At 40.3% G+C, this 25,000-nt stretch overlaps 1 protein-coding gene across 1 annotated transcript in view; it reads right to left on the bottom strand.

Moving 5' to 3' along the window:
- LOC101854413 overlaps positions 1–24,711 on the bottom strand; it is a 34,217-nt gene extending 9,506 nt beyond the window's left edge. The window contains exons 1-7 of the mRNA XM_005098934.3: positions 23,483–24,711; positions 13,539–13,707; positions 10,719–10,884; positions 9,688–9,755; positions 6,405–6,465; positions 5,287–5,546; positions 791–1,023 (exon numbers count right to left, since the gene is read on the bottom strand). Of these exons, the coding sequence (XP_005098991.1) occupies positions 791–1,023; positions 5,287–5,546; positions 6,405–6,465; positions 9,688–9,755; positions 10,719–10,884; positions 13,539–13,685 (935 nt within the window). The 5' untranslated portion in view covers positions 13,686–13,707; positions 23,483–24,711. The remainder of the gene's footprint in view (positions 1–790; positions 1,024–5,286; positions 5,547–6,404; positions 6,466–9,687; positions 9,756–10,718; positions 10,885–13,538; positions 13,708–23,482) is intronic.
- Between the last annotated feature and the right edge of the window lie 289 nt (positions 24,712–25,000).

Genomic DNA, 25,000 nt, shown 5'->3' with positions numbered 1-25,000 from the left:
CTACCTGAAGATCAGGGGTGTGGCTGAAAGACAGCAGTAAGAAGGAGCCAAGAAGTAGCAGTAGAAAGGCTGCAGAATGAGTCACAGGCAAAAGGGGTGGAGGGCAGAAATAAAAACGAAAGCAGACGACAGAAAATTGCTAGAGAGCAGGAAAGGAGGTGAAAGTAGACAATTTTGGAGAAGAAAATTTTTCGATTGCTTCCCGGATTCGAACCTGGGACCTTTGAATGAGAGGCAAACACCTTAACCTCTTGGCCATGAGACCCCCTTCATTCACATGGAAAGGTATTTTTATATGGACATGAAAAGTGTTGAGCCAAAAAACAAAAATTCGACAAAAATTGTCGAACTAGAAGAAAAATGCCTGTTTCTTTGATTTAATTATTTTGATGAGCCCCTGATTTCCCCATGATCCCTCACATATATAATCTAAATTCTATGTAGGCCTACATTATATTATCTACATGTGGAACCTGGAGAAGAGTCACGGAAATGGATGTACAGAAAAGTGGGAAGACATGGAGTGACATCAAGCAACTAGCCCAGGATAGGAAAAGGTGGAAAGTGTTTGTTTGTGGCCTATATGCTGATCCAGGGTGAGAAAGGCAATGATGATGCGTTAGTACAACCAAGAAAAATTTCCCACAGGGACAATAAAGTATCATCTTATCTTATCTTATCTCATCTCATCTTATCTTTTCTCGTCTCATCCCATCTCATATTATCTTATCTCATCATATCATATCTTATCTTAACTTATCTAACCAAAAGAGTCAGAAACTTCACTCACTCAGTTGAATAGGTAATATCCATATACTCATGGTCTGCTGTCTCAGGGTCAGCACCTCCCACGGCTCCTTCGAGATTCTCTGCCTCTGATGATAGAATATGTTTTTCTTGAACTTCGCTGACCTCCTTGGCTGGCAGATCTCCTGTGACATTCAGGTTACCTTGCCCTTGACCTCTGGCCTCTCCTTCTGTCAGTGGGTCGGCCTGGCGTTTCTGGTCACCAGAGCTTTCAGGCTAAACAAAGACAATGTAATATTTGAAACAACATTTACAGTTACACATGCTCTTGAGATTTAATAAAGAAATGATCATGCTGAACTAGTTTTTAGGCTAGACAAAGACAATGTAATATGTGAGACATCTTGGTGGAATCAGGTGCTCATTAAAATAATGACACAAAAAGATACCAGCATTTTTCTGCCAGTTTGGCATGGCAATTTTCATCGAATTTTTGTTTTTTGGCTTAACACTCTTCATGTCAATTTTTTAAAATTCTTTGTGGATTCTACTGCAAAAGGTTCATTAAAGGCACCAAAAAATTTTTCATTTCAATTTTTAAGGGCTCTCAAGCTATGGAAGTCACTAAAATTTGGCAGCCATTTTCTTGCTAAATTTATATCAGAAACCAGGCTACTCCCACCTCCTTCATTCGAAAAATATCTCGACTTGTGTTCAAGGTATATAGTATTTTTTTCATCAAAAGAGAGACAAATGAACAAGCTTTAAGGTGATATCAATAACTCAACAAGCCCAAAAATTGTCGAGCACCTGATTCCACTGCGTCGTGACGCATATTTGAAACATAATATTGCTGCTGAGATTTAATAAGGAAATAGCATCCATGACAAATCATTGTACAGTGGAGTCCACTTATAACAAGTCCTGAAATAACGAGAAGTCTGTCATAAAGACACTATTCTAAAACCCCGTTTCTTTCACTTTTTTATCTTTGTAAATAAAATACTGCTATAGTGCAATCAGATAAATGCGCGAGTTGGTTATAGCGGAATATTGCTGCTGCTATGCACAGCACATAGGCCATTTATACTTGTAAAACCTCGCCAGCTGAGAAACTTGTTAGTGATCAAGCAAAACAAAGAATGGGAGAGCCCATGTGTGCCAACAATGAAGGCTGGAGCGAATGAGTGGGGAGGGTGTGACAAGCCGTTGTGAAGCAGAACTCATCGTGTGATAGGCCAGCCTAGTCTAGATTATTTAGGCCTTCCACTTCCATGCCTCTCATTTCTCCGATGCGGGGATGGAGAGGTCACAATGCTGTGATGGATGGAGCGAATGTATGACGTGCGCAAGCAATCGGAACGCACAACAGGGTGTGGTGGGGTGGGGGGAAAATACAGCGGGCGAGTTAGCCTAGAGAACTTTCTTTCTGATCACCAACGCCGAGCTGTCAACATCGCTAACGCTAGAGAAAAAAACCTGATTTGATTTTTGATCAAATAAGACCAAGAGGTCATGTTGGACAAAATCATCATCAGGGCAGATAACTGTGGTGTGACGGCTGCATATGGCCTCACATTATAAAAAGATATTACTTGAAAGGAAGATAAAACACAGTCGCTCTCTTGCCTACCTGCCGGTGAACTGATTTTATTTAGTTTAGTTTACACTGAAATCTCGTGTGGATTCCAAAACGAGGCAAAACGTGACGTATCAAGAAGGGGAAATAATTGTGATATTAAAGAATCATTACAGTAAAACCTGTGTAAGACAGCCACCCATTGTCAAGGAGAAAAGTGGCAGTATAAGACAGGTGGCCGTCTTAGGCAGGACTGATCAAGATGAAGAAAACAAACCATTCCCATCTGAGATCCCAATCGAAAGTAGCCGCATTGTTGTTGTTTTTGTTGTTGTTGTTGGTGGTGGTGGTGGTGGTTTGTATCTTGTTTGTAATTTTTATTTGTTGCTGATTTTGCACAAGGGTGACAATAAAACGAAATGTATCAGACGAGGAAGACCGAGTGCCATGTTAAAACAAACACATGGGTCGCCACCACTAGGAGAACGGGCGAAGCTTCTGTTACAAGTTCATGATGACGTCCTTTGTTACTTTGTTACAGACTGGGTAAACAGTGACCACTCATCTCACTTACGAATAGTGTAAGAGTTCTGGGCGGGGCTTACGGGTTATGAGGGATCACACGCTTACCTCAACAACAGCTGAAAATTAGTAGCTATTGGTCAACAGTGGGAGGGGCCTACGCAACATGATCGGTTGGAGGGACTATCTAACAACAACGACAGGTGATTGAATTATGACGGCTCGCCCACAACGCCAGGGGCCAATGCACAATTTATGACAAAACTTAATGGAGTCACAAAGGTGGCCGTCTAAGACAGGTATTATTGCTTAGTGTGATAGGGGTTGTGTGTTAAAATATGGTGGCTGCGGCCGCGTTAGACAGGTGCCCGTTTTACACAGTTAAATTATATAGAAAAAACGGAAGGGGGGAAATGGAAAGTGGCCGTTTGTACTGGTGGCCGTCATATAGAGGTGGCCGTCAGGACAGGTTTGACTGTATTTCAACATTCACAAAATAGTTCCTTCCCATTCTTACATGTCAGACATCAGACATACATTATAATAACAAAAAACATTTTAAAAATAAACAGAACATCAAATTCATAGATAAGGCCTACTTAATCAGTTCCTTTGAATTTATTATTGGATTCCTTATAACGAAAATCCTGCTATAACGAACATTTCGTACCAGTCCCCTCCCTCTCGTTATAACAGGATTCCACTGTACATGCTTGCAAATGTTTACACACCCATCTACACAGTTCATATCATTTCAAAGGCAAGCAGCTTCCACCCTGACTGTCAGTGCAGGGCTGAAGTGGGCTGTGTAGAACACACCCCATCAGAAAAACTAACAAAAATCAAATAAAGTATGTATGGTCTCTATGAAGGAATCGAACTCACATCTTTTGATTATTAACTCATTTGAGCCTATTCCCATGTATTTATGGGATGCCCAGCTGGCCCGGTGGCCTAATCCTGTGTATTTACAGAAAGTGCTTTTTCGATTGATATCTCTGTTGTTTTTCGGTTACAAGCTAAAGGAAGCGGTGAACCAACAGCTGACCCACTTGCTCCGTTTCGTTAAAAATTTTGTGAAATTATGTGGACACTTTTTGAGCAGTAATAGACTAAGTCAGTCACCTTCGCATTGCGATAGATGATTTTTATTATAAATTGGGCGCAAAAAAAAATTGCGTAATTCCCAGACATTGCCATTTTAAAATATTTATAAGATTTAAACTATTCGGACAAATTAGATGCAGTTTTCTTTTTCTGAGAGAGCATTTCTTTCTTTTTTTGTTGCATTAAAAAAATTAAGATAGATTTCACATTCTTTTTGTGGTTAACGATTCATCATACCCTAAAACAGTCAGGCTGCAATTGATGTCGGGTGAAAAAGTTTTAGTAAGGTTTTACGGTGCTCACAACTGCATAAGATCATATGAGCGCCAAGGAGTGGATGTCAACAGAGAAGTCCTAACGGAGAATCAGGCCTACTCTGCTCACCTCTATAGCCTCAACACTACAAAGGTAGCTTCGACTATCAAGGCACCCTGGAAACAGCAGTTCACAAGAGAGTGACAAACATACAGAAGAAGTAGAGGAAAAAGGATGATAGTAAGGATTAGGAAAACAAAACGCAGCAGTCCCCAATATGTTGTTCCAGCACAGTATGATAAATTAGCCCATTTAATATTCTACTGTGCATAAGAACATGTTAATCCACCCCCTTTGAGAATGGCCTAAAGACACTTCAGTCAGTGGCACTGCCCTGAGGGGAAGGGTGAAATATAGCTCAGGCTCAAGTGAGTTATGTGAAGAGTCCAGCCCTTACAACACAGACTTAGTTTATTACTATTACGACAATAAAGGTATGAATGTAAACAAAACAGGCACACACACACATAAACATGTACACACACAAACACAAACACACAGACATAGACACACACACACATACACACACACAAACACATACACACACAGACAAATACACAAAAAAACAAAACAAACAAGACATGAAAATGTTCTTTGCCTTAACTACACAGTGATATTGTACATTTAAGTTAGAGATTACAATCCTCTAGAGATTTTCAGTGGAAATAAAATGCAAGTATAGAAATCTTTTACCCCTTCAGCCTATCATGGACATCAAACACACGCATAACTTTGCACTCAAATGAACTATGAAAAGCCAAGGATTTACCTATTCCCAGGTAGGCATAAGCCAGATTTTGTCTTTATCAATATTCATAATATCTTCAAAAAGAGTCAAGAATTTTTGCTTCACAAAGATGCGGATGTTCTTTTCTTAAGAAAAAGGTATTTTTTAGTAGTGGGCCATCTTAACGGGTCTATTTTTGTGTTAAATATTTTACACAACAACAAACAATTACACTAATTAGCTGCTGGCATTTGACAGATGAATTTCAAGCAAAAATATATAATCCTACCTGAGCAGAATCTTGTGTCTTGGACATTCGCTTGGGTCCATCACTAGCGAGTTTCTTAGAGCGTTTCGGGGGCTCACTACGTGGACTTTGATTTTCGTCCCCATCCGCTTTCTCTGCAGCAGGGACATCGTCTGTGGGAGGGGCTTTCAAGGTGAAGGTCACATTGTTGAATTCTTCCTTGTTGCCATAGGGCGGAACCACAGGACAGTCCCCTTGCAGTACATCTGGATCAGCATCATTTTCAAATGATGCTGAGCTTGCTAAAAGAAGCAGCAAGGTGAAAAAAAGAATAATAAAAAAAAAGAAATTTCACACACGCACACACAAGAACTAATATACATTAACATTTGCACATCAACAAAACAGCAAAAAAAGTCTCATCTTTTAGTTTAGTTTAAGTAGAGATTTTACGACACTCGCAACTGCATAAGGTCATATGAACGCCAGAAGATTAGAGGTGTTACAAGAGAGTAATAAACATAAAAAAGAAGAAGGGGAGATAAGGACAATAGATGTTTGATAGGAAAGAAGGAGCAAACCACACCAGAGCACCTGCCAACCACCCACAGTCTCATCTTTGTCTCTCTCTTTCTCTCATTTTTGCATTGACAAAGGGGGAAAAGAAAAACAACTGAAATTTCACACAAGCACTCACATGCACAAAGATGTACATAAACACTTGTACACAAGCAAAACAAAAAAATATCTTAAGATTCGTGAATTGACAAAGTTCTTTTGGTTCTACCAAAGCAAAACAACCATAGCCTCCACAGAGGGACCTTACAAAAATAAAATGAACAGAAAACAGGCCATCCCCAATATTCTTACTTCCACTTTTCTTCCTTTAAATTGCAGGCTAAATGTTTTATCTTGACTGCTTTAAAATATTTGGTAAAATCAATGGGCTGAATCCAATCACTTATCCAGCTTCAGTCCAGTAATTTATTCAATAACATACAGATCATTTAACCCCCCCCCCCCCCCCCAAAGCGCACACACACACACACACACACACACACCCATACACTCACACTCACATCCCCCCCCCTTCCTCCCACACGCACACACACACAAGGAAGTCATCGCACTGGGGAAAAAAATTAACAGTTTTCACTTACAGTTCGCAGATAGAAGAGAAAAGTCACTTCCAACTTCACCTGTTGGGTATTGGACAGGAGGCTGTGAAAGGAAAAACGTAACAGATACCAAATTAGTCGGGATCATCAAGACACTTCTGCTGAGGAAGTAAAAGCACACTCACCCCACACGCACTCACACACATTTTACATATCCAAAATATATATTAATATATATATATATATATACCCATATGTACCAAGAGGATGCCAACCATATCCTTCAGCACTGCCCGCGCTACGCCACCCTTTGCACACAGATGTGGCAGAATGTGGTTCCCCTTGAGAGAAAGCTCTATGGAAGTCTCTCAGAGTTGAAGCGAACTGCACAGTTTGGTGCACGACATCGGACTGAATTTTTATCGAATTTTTTTTTTTGGCTCAACACCTTTCATGCCCATTAAAGAACACATTTTTGAGTGGATTTTACTGGAAAAACACTGATTAAAGGCATAAAAGAAGTAAATGTTTAGCTTCCATGGTCTCTCAAGTTAAGGAAATAACTCAACTTTTGCATCCACTTTCTCACTAATTTTACCTCTGAAACCAGGCGACCCCCACCTCCTTCAATCGCCAATATCAAATTGGTTCATTAGTTTTGATTTAACAACCAGTTAAGAGACGTATATCGCTAGCCGCGTGATTCAACCGCCTAAGTGACAAAATTTTCGAAAATCACTTCTTGATCCCTTTAAGTAGTACAGCCTTTGATACACCTCATGTTAAAATTCCCAGTTAGAAAGATTATTGCAAAGCGTTTCAATCCTACAGTAAAGCAATCCCCTATATCACACCAGTCCCCATTTCCACGTGACTCAACCGCCCAAGTGCTAGTTTTGCAGCCCGGTGGCGAATGGGCGGTGGAATCGCACAGATTCAGCGGCTTGTTAAGGTGTAGGCGGCGTGACCCACAGGACTGTGGCCTTTGTCAAAACAGACTGATTTAACATCAAAACAAAGTGCTGCCTTTGCTAGCTTTGACTCAGATTGAACCCTATTGAGAGCTAGAAGATTTTGTCAAGGCAGTTTGCGTAATCTATCACTAGGTTTGGTAGTGTTGTTGAAAAAGGGCAAGATGGCATCAACGAAATGTTAATACTGACTCGACCAAGTCAGTAAATTGTGGCAAAAGCTACTGACGAATGAATTCTTTCAAAAGCCTATGATTGACAGCTAAGGGGCGCTTATTTCACATTCGGTACAACTATCGGAAAATATTTTTATTACCGCTTTTCGAGTTTCTTAATTTTCTTTAATTAAGTGTGCGCCCCTTGCTGTGTCTGTCATGCACCATTCTTGAATCATTGATTAGTTAATCAGGGCTGGGTTGATGATACTTAATTTGTCTCTCAAAAGAAAAAGAAACTCGCTATGAAAATTCTCTCTTTAACAAACCTTCAACTTCATCTTTCCAGCTCCACACTTCAATTTGAAAAAAATCTCATACATTCTACCTATATGCAAAATAATGAGTTTGTATACAACTGCCCTCACACAGTGGTTATTCGTGACTTTTGCAAAGACAGTTTACATGACTTGGGGATGGGAGCTCCACGACTGTCAAATTACCAGAGAGCAGAAGAGGACAAGCAATGTTGTGATAAGTAATTCTTCGACAAACTTGACGAAATTGCTTTCCCATTAAAACAGACAGACTACAGGCAAATCTATCTTGACTATCACTTTCAAAGCCTCAGAGGCCTTTATAGAGAGTACCAAAGAAAACGGAAAGAGTCACACATTGTCCCAGACGACTTTAGAGAGATGTTAAAAAAAGAGCAACCTGTTGTTGTATGTGTCGGAAGGATCAATGGGATGTAGGCAAGGTTGGAGAAAGAATCCAACATGAAGCTTGTGCAAAATCCAGTGGATGGGACCAGATTATGTCTTGTGTACATAGACTTGGAAGCGGATTTATTGTTAGTACAGCGTTGAACGCATCTGTTGCACTATATCATAACAGGACCAAATTAGCTGTCTATATTTTTTTTAATTCGGTAACCAAAGATGTGAAGTGTCATGTTTGGCACCAAGGAGAAGGACCATTGATTGCCAATGAAATCTCTTCTTGTGTCAGTAACTTTCTGGAGGAGCCTACTGACAATAAATATGCCACCTCCATCTATTATCTATTTGTGGTGGCCGAATTTTGCTATTCAAAAGGCTTTTTAATGGCTACATCGATCGACATGCGGTTTTCGCCAAAAGATTCTTTAAAATATTCTCCAGATCATGACGCCCTTCATTTTTTCAGTTTTGAGACAGTTTTACTGCAAAAAGCTAAATTTCTTTATTTCGCCGATCGCTTTTGTAGGCCGACGCTTCTGTCTCTATTTTAGAAAATCCGCCAGGTTCGTTTATTTCAAGTCGTACTTCCGTTCGATACTATGGCGCATTGTCACGCAATACTGAGCACTATTTTAAGTGTGCGACCCGTATACATCTAGCCTCATGATTTTTTTTTACTTGGTGGTAAATTCGACTCTGATCCTTTCGTTTGATGCCCATCATTGCTTTTTCTGGCATCCTTTGTCTGTTATATATTTTGCAACTTGGAAACACAGGTGTCACTTTTCCCTCAAGATTTATTGCTCAATTCCAGTAGAGCGTAAATATAGTAGGTCAATGACTTTCAGTTGATGTTAATGCACTGATCATTCCTTTCATCGAAAGAGGGCCCAGCTTGTTATATATATATATATATATATAAATATATATATATATATATAAATATATATATATATATATATATATATATATATATATATATATATATATATATATATATATATATATATATATATATATACAGTGATGGCTGTACTTATCACACCACGTTATCTTGCCAAATGCAATCAGCAACATTTGTACCAGATAGGGCCAAATTGTTGAACACCAATACTTTGAAAAGGAAAAAATGCAAAAGGAAGTGGACAACACACACAGTGTAATCGAAAAGTCCCTGCAATATGGTCAGGTCTATGAGCTCACGGATAATCTTGAACGTTTTTAAGAAAGCAAGACAACAACCCCCCCCCTGATGTTCGATTTCTGGACTATTCAGACCCCGTTGTCACAAAACGTTCAAGACAGACTGGTATATTTTTCCTCCCACGAATGACAAGCGAACATACTGTAAGGTGATACCAATAGCTTCATACGCCTAAAAATTGATGAAAGCCTGATTCCACACTGTTGTGACACAAATGACGTTTAAATTTTTCAACAGAGAAAAGGAAAGGAAAGAAAAGTAAAATGCATATACCGAAGGAGTCTGGACTCCAGTTGAATTCAAGAACAATCCACTTCTCTCCAGCTCAGCATCATAGTTCACTGAAAAGAAGTCACAACAAATGTTATGTAGTATTACAATGTTATTCACGATTAGACTGAGCTTATCGTCAGTATTCTTTGCCACCTAACTGGAAGCACAACAGCAGGCTACATGTCCTTTACCACCATCCCCCCCCCCCCCCCCCCCACATCACCATCATGTTTCACTGTTGAGAGCGAAATGTAACACAATCAAGTTGTTGCTCATGGCTTCAGGTGGTAGGCTGGCATAACAATGACAATGACAAACTTAATTCATTTCTAAAAGAAAAATATACTATCGTCGCAATGATAATAACGATATTAATAATAATACAATAATAATAACAAAGACAAAAACATAAAAGTAATAATAATAATAATAATAATAGAAATAATAATAATTAAAATAAAACAAAACAATCATTTCATGGCATCCACTCTGGTGTGGCTACAGAAGCTTCAACTGTTCATTTAAAGCAAAAAAACCCAAACAAACTGACCATTCTATTGTAGCATACTGCACCAAAATACCACTACACCTATGTTCTCTCTGTCTGTCACCTGTCAATTTGTCTGTCTTTCTCTCTAACCATATTTTCCACAAAAATGTCGAAAGGGAATTCCAAAAATTGGAAATGTAATATAAAAATCCCCCCCCCCCCTCCTCCGCCAATTTCTTTCACCTGCTGTGCCATTTTTTAAATAAATATTTTTTTATCATTAGAGCTTTAGGTTACATTAAACAATTCAACAGTAATGAGCACTTGTTGAACACAGGCTCTTTTCTGTATGTGTCACCCCTTTCTACCCCCCCCCCCCCAAACCCCTCCGTCTATACGTTTTTTATTCTCCAGGTTCATTCATTTCTTCACTTTTTTCTTCAAATGCATCAATAGAGCTTAAAACAATTTACATAAACATAGCCTCACAAATACTAAATTAAAATACAGGTAAATGGTTGTGTTTAAAACAAGTACCTACTTTTGATCGTTTCCATCTCCTCTGCAGCATTCGCCAGCTTCATATCGGGATCCCTCAGCACATTCATAGCACATTCAAACCAACCACGGTATTTGGTCAGTTTATTGAGAAGCATTACTGCTCCATTGTAGACACCTCTACACTTTATCTCAGCGTCTATCTCACCCTGTGTCAATGAATGCAACAGAATACTAATAGTGAAAATCTTTCAAATAAATATCACTTGAGCTACTCAGCGATGCTGGTTGGCAACAGAATAGTGAAAATCTTTCAAATAAATATCACTTGAGCTACTCAGCGATGCTGGTTGGCCCTACTTTTCTCCTCTCCATCTTTGACCTCAATTCTTTAGGCCTTTTACCCCAAAATACAAGGGTCGTTCAAAAAGTTTTGCCTCCAAGCTCATAATTTCTTTATTACTGATGCTACATACAAAAGTTATCCACCAAAATGAAAGCTTAGGATTTCTGCTACATAACAGTACCTTTACTTTTGAACATAGCCGCCTTCTTTGTCGATGCAGATCCGCCAACGTCGAATAAGTTGTTGGATGCCGTCGGCAAAAAATTAATGTGGTTTTCCTCTGAACCAGCCACTTCATTGTCATCTGCATGTTTTTCTTTGAGGTACTCCTTCAACTTAGGAAAAAGATAAAAGTCAGATGGAGCAAGGTCTGGACTGTATGATGGGTGCGGTAAGGTCTCTTCAAATCTGAGACTTTTCATAGCATCTTGAGTTTGTCGACTCGTGTGTGGACGGGCGTTGTCGTGGTGCAAAATTGCATTTTTTCCTGGCCGAACTCGTGACAGCCGTGCTCTAAGTTTTCTCAGGGTCTCAATATATCGTTCAGAGTTGATAGTGGAGCCCTGTTCCAAAAATTCCATATGAACCAGACCATCGCAGTCCCAAAACACTGTCATAAGCACTTTCTTTGCTGATGAAAAATTTGAACTTCTTGGGGCTAGGTGGGCCAGAGTACCTGTATTCTTTCAAATGTCTTTTGTTCTCTGGGTCATAATGGTGTACCCAAGTCTCGTCTCCTGTAACTATACGGCGTAATAAAGCTTCACCTTCATCTGTATAATGAGCCAGGAGTTCATCACTAACTTGACTTCGGTTCAATTTCAGCTCCGGTGGCAACATGTGGGGAACCCACCATGCAGACAATTTTCTGTAACCCAATACATCATGGATAATACACTGAGCACTCCCTACAGAAATCCCTAGCATTTCACTGACATCTCTTACTTTGATCTGCCGGTTTGCTTGAATGATCTCATCCACTCTCTCCTGGTGTTCAACATCACTGGCAGAGTTGGGACAACCACATCGAGCTTGGTCAAGCAAATCTGTCTCTGCTGGACTGGTTTCAGCGAACTCCTTTGCCCATCTTCGAACAGTACTTACATCTACACATGCTTCACCATAGACAAACTTCATTCACCTATGAATATCGATTGGTGCAGCTCCCTCTGCAGTTAGGAACTCAATAACAGCTCTTTGTTTTAAGCGCACATTCATAGATTTGCTGGACGCCATTTTTTCGGCGACAATGTACCCTAGCTTCATTGATTAAACAGCAATAGCATAAAAGTGTGACATCATAGCATAATTCTGTCTTTGGTTTTGAGAGTATACATATTGAAAGTCAATTGTGTACAAATTTCATGAAGATATCTTGATTAGTTTAGAAGTTATTGAAGAGGAGGCAAAACTTTTTGAACGACCCTCGTAGTTTCAGTTTCAGTATGGTAAGAGTTTTATGGCGCTCACAACTGAATAAGATCATTTAGCGTGCGGGACTCAAATGGTCATAGTGTGGCCTTTAGGTTTTGCAAATCTGCAAAGGAAGGCCAGAGTCCTCCGGCATTTCATAGCAGGACTGCAATTTTATTGATTTTTTTGTTTTTGGAGCACAAAGGCTGTGACTTCCATGAGCTCCGTCTCCTCCTTGTACTCTGTAGCGGAGGCAGAACATTTGCACGGCTGCCACCTTTGACTGGACAGCAGCTTTCTGGGGGATTTGGGAGGGGAGTGACAGACTACGTCCTTCCTTGGAAGGGAGACTGAAGGCGTCATCCTCCATAGGTGGGGGGGGGGGGGGGGGGTTATCTGGCCTTAATCGGGGGTGGGGTTCTATGCGGGTAGCAAGGGTATGTGATAGTGGATCAGACAGAGGGCCTGGGAAGAGGGCGGAGGGGGTATCTCACGCTCCGTAAGAAGGGTAGGGCGTGGCATAGAAGACGGGATACACAAGAAGTAGAAAAGGGAGGAGGAGAAGAAGAAGGGGCGGTTACCAAAAATGTAATAACTAGGCCTATTACTTTTAAAGCTTTTGATATCTTAATAAGCATAATTACATCTCAAATGGGTAGTCTGATATGCAGAACAAATGGCCTTAATGCACTAGAATTGGCCAACAAGAAAGACCACTACTATGTCGAAGTGCTGCCAGTCAACTTAAGTATAACTAAAATTCAAATCAAAATGAAATGTACATATCAAGCATAATTGAGTCAAAGCAGACAACTTGTCTGCAATAGACCCCCATATTTTCCGCTAAAACTGTACTGAGAAGTCTACCAACCTAAAAAAAAAAAAAAGCTATGGATCTAGATCAATCAAGTAAAGTAAAAATATTCTAATTTCAAATTTCTACATACTGATTGTTCAAAGGATGTCACTGAGTAACCAAAAACCTCTCTCACTGATTGGTGGCAAAAAGAAAGGGACTTGATAAAAGCATTGTTCTAATCACCAAATCATATGATAGTAATCTTACAGTATGTTATTAAGAGAAAATAGAAATGCTTTACTTACCTCATCAAATTTGTTCAACACATCTTTGGAATACTTTGAAATATACAATTTAAATGATGATGGCTCCACAAAATTCATAAAACTTTCTTTTATCCTTTCAAAGAGTCCTTCATTATAATAATGAACTGAAATTCCAGTTTTATTCATGGCGGCGTTTTCTGTTCTGCACCTGTAGAGAAAAACACTTGAGATTAAAGCCTATCCTGAAAATAATCCTCTAAAAATGCTAACATTTAAGAACAACATTTGATAACAAAGATTGACATGAGAGGCATCGTGGTGAAATCAGGTGCTCGTCAAATAATGAAATCAAAGAAAATGGCATTTTTCTACCAGTTCGGCAATTTTTATCAAATTTTCATTTTTTGGCTCAGCAACTTTAATGTGTGTTCATTTGTCTAGATTTCGATGGAAAAAGAAATACTCAGCTATCTTGAGAATAGAAAGTTGAGATTCTGCGATTGATTTAAGAAGGTGGGAGTCGCCTGATGTCAGAGGCAAAATTAGTGAGAATTGGCCGCCAAAGTTTGGTGACTTAAGTTTGAGTCCTTGGAAAAAGAAACTTTACATATATATAAATTAGTGCGGCATGATCGTGGTGAAATCAGGCCCTCATCAAAATACTGAAATCAAAGAAACCAGCACTTTTCCGCTATTTTGGTAATTTTTATTGAATTTTCTGTTTAGCTCAACACTTTTTATATGTCTATTCAAAAACACATTTGTGTATGAATCTTATTGAAAAACATTGATTAAAGGAACAAAAAATGTAAATTTTCAATTTCCAAGGACTTTCAAGCTTTGGAAGTCACCAAACTTTGGTGGCCATTTTCTCCCTAATTTTACCTCTAAAACCAGGCAACCCCCGCACCTCCTTTAATTGCAAATACATCTTGACTTCTTCTATTCTAGTTTTATTCTAGATAAATGGGTACTTTTTTCATAACAAGCTGTAAAATTATAGGCCTGCCAATAACTGCACATGCCCAAAAATTGACAAGCGCCTGATTGGTCAACTTTTATTTCAGTAAACCATGACAGGCATATAGTGTTTTTATGTTCCTTGTGTACAGCAATTTTAAGCCACTTTGGAACTGCTGCGTGTCGCGAGCGGTGATCCCTTGTCAACGGCTCGGTCAAATTCCTTTGCTACGACGGAAAAGACATTGTATTAATAATTTTCAGTAATTGCCAAAAATAGGTCTCTCTAACCAGGATCGAGTTCTTTCACTTTAACAAGATGAAGATTATCAAAATAGGTTCATTTAGATTTAGCCTCTTCGCTGTCGGCATGCCGCGTCCGTAGAATTTACGGGCCTGTGACAGTGGTTATTTTTATACCAATTATAAGGGAAGTTACAGCTAAAGTCTTGTCCTTCTTAGGTCTATTGGGGTGCCTGCCCTTTATGTTTACCTCCTTTTTCCCCCCATTTGAAAGCGTAAGATTCAGATTTTAGCTCGAAGAGAAGATTAGACCTAGATCTAACACATCTGCCACACAAAAATGATTTACTGACAGTAAACACAGATGGGCTTACATGCATAGGTTATATGGATTTGTACGAGCGTTGTATAAGGTAGGAAAGGCCTCTAGTCGCTTCTTCTTTACCAGCAAACACTCACACAACATGTAGATTCTAGATCTATTCCCCTTTTTTTTAAAATCTCAGTTTATCATTACTCGAATGTGTTGTTTTTGTTGTTTGGTGGTGTTGCTTTTGGCATCATGTTACTAACTCCAACTTTTCTCATCTATCTCTTAATGAAATTCCCCCAAAATTGTATCAATAGAAATGTGGTTTAAAGTAGAATGGATGTAGAAATTCAAGAGGAAATATTCATATATAAAAAAGGTATGGGATGTAGAGTAGGGGTCACCCCTGAGCAGCCATGGTGTAAAGGATTTCCCCCAGCCCAGGGGCCTATTTACCAGCGGCATTGAAGGGGTTAATGACCAATCAAAAGACTTTTGTCACTTTCATGTTTTGTACCACCAATGAGGGGAAAATCCCTTCTGGAAATAAAAAGTGACATTTAAAGATGTTGAGCCACTACAACAACAAAAATTCAATAAAAATAATTGCCTAAAAGGCAGAAAAATGCCTCTTTTCTATTACTTTGATGAGAGCCTCATTTTACTACGACACACACAAATGAACAAGATGCAGTCTCCTCCACTGTAAAATTATATTAGAAAAAGTATTTATAAAAGGAAGTGGATATTTATGCGGAAGGCCGTCAGAAAATCGGAAGTGATAATTCTACGGCCCATAAATTCAAGAGCCAATCACAACATCCGAACTATTTGTAATTAAGCCTATTATCGCTTTTCCATAATTAACACATTTTACAAGATACCTGAATGTTTAGTACAATGTTTATCGTTTGCTATCATTTTGTGCATTATGGACAGTGATGAAATGTTTTGTGGGATTGTAACGAGAGTGAGAGATGCACAATTTATTTTGTGCAAGCAAAATGGACAGAAGACTGGGTTTTTTTTCAAGTAGTCGGGTGCCTATTTGCAGATGGGATCGGATCGGGTCGGGTCGGGATGATCACCTGACTCGTCCCCTCTTTAAAAAAAAGGCTCCCATGGACATGAGTGATGAATGTAGAATCGGCACTCTTCGGGAGAAGTGGTCCCGGCCTAACTCCATAGACATTTATTATTATAAACAAAATCGGAAACAAAAACGGAAGTCGAGTAAAAAAAACTGACTGAGTTGCGAGGATTAAAAGACCATAGGCAAATTTATAGAAAATATCCAAACCCATGTGAGACTATTTTCCGCACTATTCTAACGTTTTTTTAGTGTGCAGAGAAAATTTTGGCACTAAAAACTGCCCGTTATTTTGTGAATTTAGCAGGGGGCAGACTACCCTGCAACCTCCCCCTCCCCCCTTTTTCTTTTCGAAGGGTCTATTTCTCTGAAGGCTTGACGAAAATAAACTTTCAAGATCTCTATTTCTCTGAACGGTCTCCGTTCTCGAGATTTTTTGGTTACTTGCGAGATTTAGGCGTCATCTTTCATTCTGCCTTTCTACGAAGACTGGGAAGAAGCATTTTTTGCATCGAATTGAATTTCTAGAGCTAGATCTAAAGATTTTTAAATGTCTGAATATAATATTCAGATACTTCAGTGGTGCTCATCATCATCATCCAGAGCCAGATCTGCGACAGACATCGGCGATCATGGTTTTCCCTTCATTCTTTTGCTCGGATGCTCTCAAAAAAGCTACGTTTCCCTGATCTTTCCCTGTTACTCATTGGTTAAGGTTCCCTAAGTATGTTGTTCAGGGCCTACCCCTGCCTCGCTTGCCCTCAATTTTGCCAGAGAGAGCCAGATGTTCAAGACCCTTATGTCTATTCAGGTGTCCCAAAAACAGCATTTGTCGTTTCCTGATTGTTTTTAACATTGAGCGTCCCCCGTGAGCTTCATCAAGCACTACCTCATTTGATTTCTTTTCCTTCCACGATACTCTTAGCAGTCTCCTAAGAAACCACATTTCTGTTGCTTCTATTTTATTTTCACTGTCTTTAGTGATTGTCCAGCATTCACAGCCATATAGAAGGGTTGACCAACATAGCATTTCAGGACTTTCATTTTGGTGTTCATTGAGATGTTTCTATTTTTCAGGATTGGGTTCATTTGATTGAAACCAGCCTTAGCCATTGTAGTTCTCCTCAGTGGTGGTACTGCGAGAAAACAAGACTGCTCGACCTTGGCAGTAACCTATTTTGCATTTAGTCAGCCCTAAAGCAAAAACTAAAATCCTTCATGTAAACAAAAACTAAAATTTCTCCACGCCCCCCCCCCCCCCCCCTCTTTTTTTAAAGGCAGCCTCCGGTTTTGTTTCCGATTGTGTACATAATGTATGAATAATAAATGTCTATGGAGTTCTAGCCGGGACCACTTCTTAGAGAACCGTAGAATCTATAACTGAAAACTGTCAGAATTTAACATAGGGAGTGAGTCAGTGAGTCATAGGCCTACATATATCTGATAAAATCTTCTAAACGGAGCGAGATGCCGACCAATTTTAAAGCAATGTTTTAACGTTTCTGAAATACTCTAAGGTATCGAAAAAAAAAGGGGGGGGGGGGGGAGTGGACAATAGGCCTATCAAATTTGCGAAGCCTGAAATCTGTGTTACACACTGACATTGACATTGACGATTTAGTTGTTTGAGGCTCTAAGTAGAGCCTGTTCAACTACAGGGTGATCCAAAAAAAATTTTACAACTTGTTTTTTAAATATCTTCCTCTATACTGAAGTTTTGCGTTTCAGAATTGAACATAACATTTGGAAGCCAAAAGGAATTTGTGTGATGTGTATTTTAGATAAGTCCATTGAAGGGTTTTGCTCTATATAGCGCATTAAAAAAACAACCTATTTTCAACCTTGTCGCCATTTTCATAGCATGACACACCAGTTCGCATTAGACCTACCACTAAAAGTTGCAACAATCGCGCCATATTGCAAGCTACAGCAGTCTAACAAGTCAGCAGAAGTCTGCAGGTACTATTTTTTCCAAATTTTGTTTGCCTGCGTAGATCTTGGTTACATTTAGTAAAGAGCAGAGAGCTTTTTGTACCTCTCCACAAACTCACCATCCCTGACATTCCGTAAGTTCTGCGCACGGCATGGAGAGAATGCTTAGGTGCCCTCAAGACCTTTGGCGTCATGAGTAGAGAAGTTTCGTCAGTTTGGATCTACAGCGAATCAGAACTAAAAAGTTCTTTAAAACATGACCACTTGTGACTTCAGGTCGAACAAGCACCATGCGCAGCCCTTTAAACGTCACCAGAGTGCAGATTTCAGTAGCCGAGTCCCATGAGACGTCTGTCCGTGGATGATCTACAGCTAGGACTACACATCAATAGTCTGCATTCTCGTGGCAGATCTTAACCTAAGATACCATGTTCATCTTCGCAAGGCCGGGATGACATGGATCAGAGCATGGCAATGTGTTCATGATTCCTTGATTGTCTTGTAAAGAGGGATCATTTCCTCGATGACATTTTGGTTTAGTGCAAAGCCCTTTTTCACCTTGCGGGATATGTTAACTCCAAAAATGCTGTCTATTGGGCACCTCACTCTATTGTCTCTAGAAGCCACTTCTTAGTGAACATGTACAGTGTATGTGGCTTTAAAAGCTCATGGTTTAGCAGGTCCTTGTGTTAGGGCACCACTGAACATTTCGAACAACACGTTAAAAATGTGTAAAGTTCAAAGAAGGAAATGTGGAGCACTGCTTCTAGGAATTTCAGAATGAAATCATTAGGTTTTTTCAACTCTGTAAAAGAATTAAAATATTGTTTAAATATCACAGGGATGGAAAATTAATGTCAAAGAGAAAATAAAGAAAAAGGTCAACTAATCTTTCAACGACTTCCTTTACAAGATTTTTAAACATTGGTGAACTTTGCTGCGTTTTTGGATGCTTTTTTCTTTTAGCTGTTTCTGTTTTCAAAACATGTTTCTTCTTCAAGGATTTTATATCAAACAAATTCCTTTTGAATGAATTATGTCTGTTCCAAATTACAGCATTCTAGAACATTTTTTGAGCGAGATATTTAGAAAGAAAGTTGTAAAGTTGTTTTTTTGGATCACCCTGTATCAGGTAATGAAAGACAATAATGCATTGCATGCAGGCTAGACAAATCAGTTTTGGCAGGTGGGGTTGTAACTAGATCACACATTCTCTCTCTCACACACTCTCTCACTCTCTCTCTCTCACTCTTTCTCACTCTCTCACACTCTCTCACACACACTCTCTCTCACACTCTCTCTCACACACTCTCTCTCACACACACTCTCTCTCTCTCTCTCTCACACTCTCTCTCTCTCACTTTCTCTCTCACACTCTCTCTCACACACACTCTCTCTCTCACACTCTCTCTCTCACTCTCTCTCACTCTCTCACACACTCTCTCTCTCTCTCTCTCACTCACTCTCTCTCTCTCACTCACTCTCTCTCTCACACACTCTCTCTCTCTCACTCTCTCTCACACACACTCTTTCTCTCTCACACACGCATACACAAAATTTACAAACACATGCTCGCATTCAAATGAATACAGCAACACAATAAAAAACTGATAACAAATGATGACTGGTTTCAATAAAACATCAATGTTAGGCATCTATTTGTCTGTCTGTCAGTCTTTCTCTCTTTCTCTCTCACACAGACACACACATACACATTTACAAACACATGGCATGCATTCAAATGAATACAGCAGCACCAAAAAAACTGATAACAAGGTAACGGGTTTACAATAAAACATCAATGTAAATTTCTCTCTCTCTCTCTCTCTCTCTCTCTCTCTCTCTCTCTCTCTCTCTCTCTCACACACACATACACACACATGTACACCCCTCCACACACACACATACAAACACTCTCTCTCTCACCCCCCCCCCCTCCAGACACACACAAAAGAATACAGCAACATCAGTAAACTGACTAAAACAATGCAGTTCTTTCTTTCTCTCTCTGTTGACCCCTAAACCCCTAATGCCGCGGTAAGGGCACTATGACAATACTTTGTACCGCAGCGCGGCAGTAGCGCAATATTGCCGCGCTGCGGTACAAAAGTATTGTCATAGTGCCCTTACTGCGGCATTTTCTCTCAACACGTGAAAAATGCACGAATCGCGACACATCATGTTGCAAAATCATTTGAAGCCATTTATCCACCAAATAAATAACAATAGACATCATTAAAAAAACTCCCTTTTAATATGTGATAAAAAGTGCAAACACACCTGAAAACTAAAAAAACAAAGTCAAAATTGGTACGACGGCAAAATTTCAATCCCTGATTCAAAATTGTCACGTGTTCGCAATGGACGAGGAAAGAAAGAAACGGAACAGCGCAAGGGACATCACTGCAGTTTTAAATTTACAAAAACAAATGTAGTAGGTGAGAAATTGCCGAAACTAGACCAATTGCCGCGCTGGGGGCACCGCCGCGGTCTGGCACATCGACTCTAGATATCTAGATTCTAGATCTAGATCTATATCCTCAGAAAGGTAGTCAAATGATCGCCTAATAAGTCCGACGGTAATTTTTTACTTTCACTCCCGCACATAGATGCACTGCTTCAGGGGTCAAACTGCAGTCCTGTTTGCTGCAGATCACACATAAAGCCACTAAAACTGTCGCAAATCAATTATTTTCAAGACAACTTCAAATCTAACTGTAAAATATCAAATTATAGGTAAAAACAGGGGGGCATGCCCCCCCTGTAACCCCCCAGATTTTCTTTTACCCCAGTGGGGCAGGCCCCCCTGGAACCCCCCGATTGGTCCAAAGCACAGTGGGGCAGGCCCCCCTGGAACCCCCCAATTGGTCCAAAGCACGTCGATCTCGGTTAGAAACAATCAATTATTTCAAAAACTATTAATTTGCGACGGAAATGAAGTTGATATTCGTGTTCAGTGTATCAATATTTAGCAGAAAATAGACAACTGGTAACTGAGTATGAGACGGGAGGGAAAGTAAAAAAACGAAGTGACTATTCGGACTCGAGTCCGAATATGAAAAAATGTTATTCGGACTGATTCTTGTCCAGCATGACATTACTTCTGACTTCCTGTGACTCGTGACTCTGGCTTCCAGTCCTGCCTCACTCGTGACTCGCCTCAGGCTGGGTAGAGACCGGGATCACTTCGGGCAAAATGGCGTTTTGTGCAGGAGCCGAGTTTTTATCTTATGATGAATTTGAGGCCGGCCTGAAAAGTTATAGCGCTTCTAATAAATGTTTATTTGTCAAGAGGTCATCAGAAGCAATTAAAGATGGCTCGTTAGCGTGTGTCAGGGTCGGATGGGTGGCCTGCACACGTGTGGCTGTGTGCGTGTCGGGGCACTATCGGTCCGGGCGTTGAACGTCGCATACGCGTCAGTCTTTTTTCCCCCCGGCAACTGATCATACAATAATAAAAGCTAGTCTTGATGTAGATCTACGTAATGAATTGTGCGCTGGTCTATGGAATCAAAAGTTGCCGTAAGCTCAGCTCTACACAGCAACACAACTTTTTCTTGGTAAACAATCGAGATGACACAGGCTTGTGTATTTGAACGAATCAGTCTTTTTTTTTTACACAGCTCATAATGCAGGTGCCAGGTGGTCTGCTAATCATCAATTTTAACTTTTTCTACAACAAAGAAAGTGGGAAACATGGAGTGGGGGTGGGGGGGCGTATCAATGAGGCGGCGGGCATCGGATCGGCAGAAAAGGTGTGGGGGAAACTAAAAAATGGCGGAAAATTGGAAGCACTGAACGTTAGATCTATAGTACGAAGACACTTCCTTTTTTTCCAGACCCGAGTCCGAATAACATTTTTTCATATTCGGATAAGAATTAGATAAGAAAATTTTTTATTCGGGCTCGAGACGGCCTAAAAAAATGGCAGGCACTATTTCTCCGAACGTTCGGGAAAATAAAGCTGGGCACTATTTCTCCGAACGTTCGGGAAAATAAAGCTGGGCACTATTTCTCCGAACACTCTAAAATCACATAATTATCCTTTCCGCAAATTTCGGATATTATATAGATCTATAATTATAGTGTAGGCCTACCAAAGATTGTTCGTATACAATTACAATATGGTTCAATCGGTCCAAAAAATGTCCGCAGTAAATATTTATAAAGAAATGCTACAGTTCCAAACAGTTTTTCGCTACAGATATGACATGTTGCCTATGAAGGGTGCTGCTCTTAAACTTAATGTGTTGTGTTCACTCGTGTGCTGTCTAGATCTAGATCTAGATCTACGGAGGGTTATTGATAACGACACATAGAACTAGCATAGATATCTGCGTTTGTTGCGGCCGCGACCAATCAATCGTGACTCGATTTTTTTGCATTTTATGGTCCCCAAATCGGAGAATAAAAGTCAACTAAAGAAAATAATAAAAAAGAAAGAAACCGAACCTCTTTACTTTTGAAAAAAAGTTCACCTAGCTTCACTTCGACTTCGTCTCTTTCTCACTTGTTGTCACCAGGTTGATTTGTTGAATACGGGGGGGCTTTATTCAGTAACAGTTCAAAGTATACAAAAATAGAAACACAGGATCCATTCACTCCAGGGCTCGTGAGTCGTTCCTCTCTTTCAGTTTCACTCATTCATTCAATTCCCGTGTTCTCTCCCGCGGCTCATCCCCGTCCGCATGACTTTCACACCCCACCCCCTCCTTTCGCAGGCACACACAAAGAAAATCTCACTCATTCCCTTGCACCCTGCGAACCATGGACAATAATATAGGCAAAACACTGCCTTAGCCGCATTGCTTTCGTTCGTGAGCTGTGAACCAGGCCAGGGGGGTCGGTGTCGTCGTCTTGTACTTGTAGTTGCTGTCGCCTCTGGATACACTCGTACATTCTTCCTTTCACCTGCTCTTTCACTCATACTGTCTCTCCATCCACAGCTCAGCTCGTCATACGTTCAAAAGTTGCCCACTGATCATGTTTAGTTAGTGTGTGTATAAGTTTGTGTGTGTACATGTGCATGATGGTGGTGGGTGTGTGGTGGGTGTTACAGAAAGTTGTCTGTAGGCGGGCTTGCCATGCGGTGTTCCTTCCCAAACCCAGACCAGAGGCAGAATGAAAGTTGGCGCCACAGAATTCTAAGTGTAGAATACAGAATTCTAAGTGTAGAATTCTGTGGTTGGCGCCCAACTCTCGCAATAAATAGGCAAAAAATCACGAGACCGGAAGCCGGAAACCGTTCGGAGAAATAAAGATCGGCACTATTTCTCCGAACGTTCGGAGAAATAGTCACTTCGTAAAAAAATAGCAGTCCAACAATAGGGTTTGCTTTTGTACACTGGACAACTGACTAGATCTACTGTAGCCTAGGCATAGATCTAAATATTTGTTCATTCTCACGGAAACAACTCACCACAAAACGATGAGAATGTCACAACTCACCTATCACAGAGACTTTACGTTGGCCCACAGAGCAGAGAAGAGTAGTTGAGTAGTGCGTCAGTTCGAACTCAAACTCCTCCCGGGCCGTTAGTGATTAGCGCCGTCGTATCTCAGTTATGATGTGAATAAAACCAGTAAAGCCAAAACAAAAATAGATCTAAATATGAAATCGTACTTCCAGCCTGTGTCTAGAAATCTAGATCTAGATCTAGATATAGAATAGATCTAGAATATAGACCTAGCTATCTACTAGGCCTATCGGTTGCGGTTTGTCGACTGTCGACCACTACGACCACTTCCTTCCTGGCATTCACTTCCGTTCGCTAGGTTATAATAAGTATCGGTTTCCCCTGCTAGCCAAACGGGAATATCCGTTCATTTTTCCTCGGCTTTCCCAAGTTATTAATTAATCCACGGTCAGACCCAGACCTGTGCGAATGGGCGTGACCACTCGTAATGACTAATCAACTTTCCATAAAGAGTGTTATTCATGTATTCGTAATACATATTTGTAGAAAGCTTGTGACAGTGCTATAAAATTGGCGTTATTTTCGGTGCCCCCAGCCTCTATCACCCCCACACGGAATTCACGGCGGTAACACACGTTTCCATTCCTTCAACGGTGCTCGTGCTGACCGCTGCGTGACCCTGGCGTCCCACGGAGAACACTTTGTCGTAGTCTACAAAGAAGAAGGTCTTATCGGTGGATAAGAGTCGCTTCTGTTGACGCCCGCAGATTAAAAATTAAGAAAATAAAACAATGAAAAACTAAAGGGCCAGATAATATTCCAGTCGAAGATACTAGGCTGCCTCATTTGAAATTTGCCTCATTTGCCTGTGGAAAGAGAAGAGGAATGCTGTTAAGGACTGGCAAAGAAAGAGGAAGAACCCCATTGTCACTGAGGAAGAAAGGGAGGCAGCTAAAGAGAAGATAAGGCAAGCCCGAGATAAGTTCAAAGCTGAAGCACATCTGGCCAAAACAGCAAACTGGGAAGAGTTTGTAAAAAACATTGCAGCTGAGAAGGCACTCTCAACGTTCTGGAAACTGCGAAAGAAGATGTGTGAACAGGGTCACTCAAAAACCACCGTGAATGTGAAGGGCGAGTCAGGAAAGACACTCCAAACTGATGAGGAGAAAGGTAGGGCTTTCTTGGACCGATTCATCCATCAAACACACCAGGGAAATATTGACTCAAGAAAGGAAGTTGAAAGAGATATTTCTAGAGTGCTGACACCAGAAACGTATGCAAACTACGAGGATGTGATATCTACAGAAGAGGTTTCCAGAACGATAAAACATGCCAAGGACAGTGCTGGAGGGCCGGATGGTGTAAGATATTGCCACATGAAAGAGGCAGATGATGAAATGATTGAAGGAATAATAAAAGACTTCAACAAAAGCATTGGCACTGGTAAAATCCCTGAAGAATTGTTGCACAGTTGGTTGATACCAATCCCCAAACCAGAAAAAGACCACTCGGCTCTCAGTGGTTACAGGATGATAGCCATGCAGAACAC

Source organism: Aplysia californica, unplaced genomic scaffold, assembly GCF_000002075.1.
Source record: "Aplysia californica isolate F4 #8 unplaced genomic scaffold, AplCal3.0 scaffold00197, whole genome shotgun sequence".
In the NCBI taxonomy this organism is placed as follows: Eukaryota; Metazoa; Mollusca; class Gastropoda; order Aplysiida; family Aplysiidae; genus Aplysia; species Aplysia californica.
This window is presented reverse-complemented; position numbering and strand designations above follow the sequence as displayed.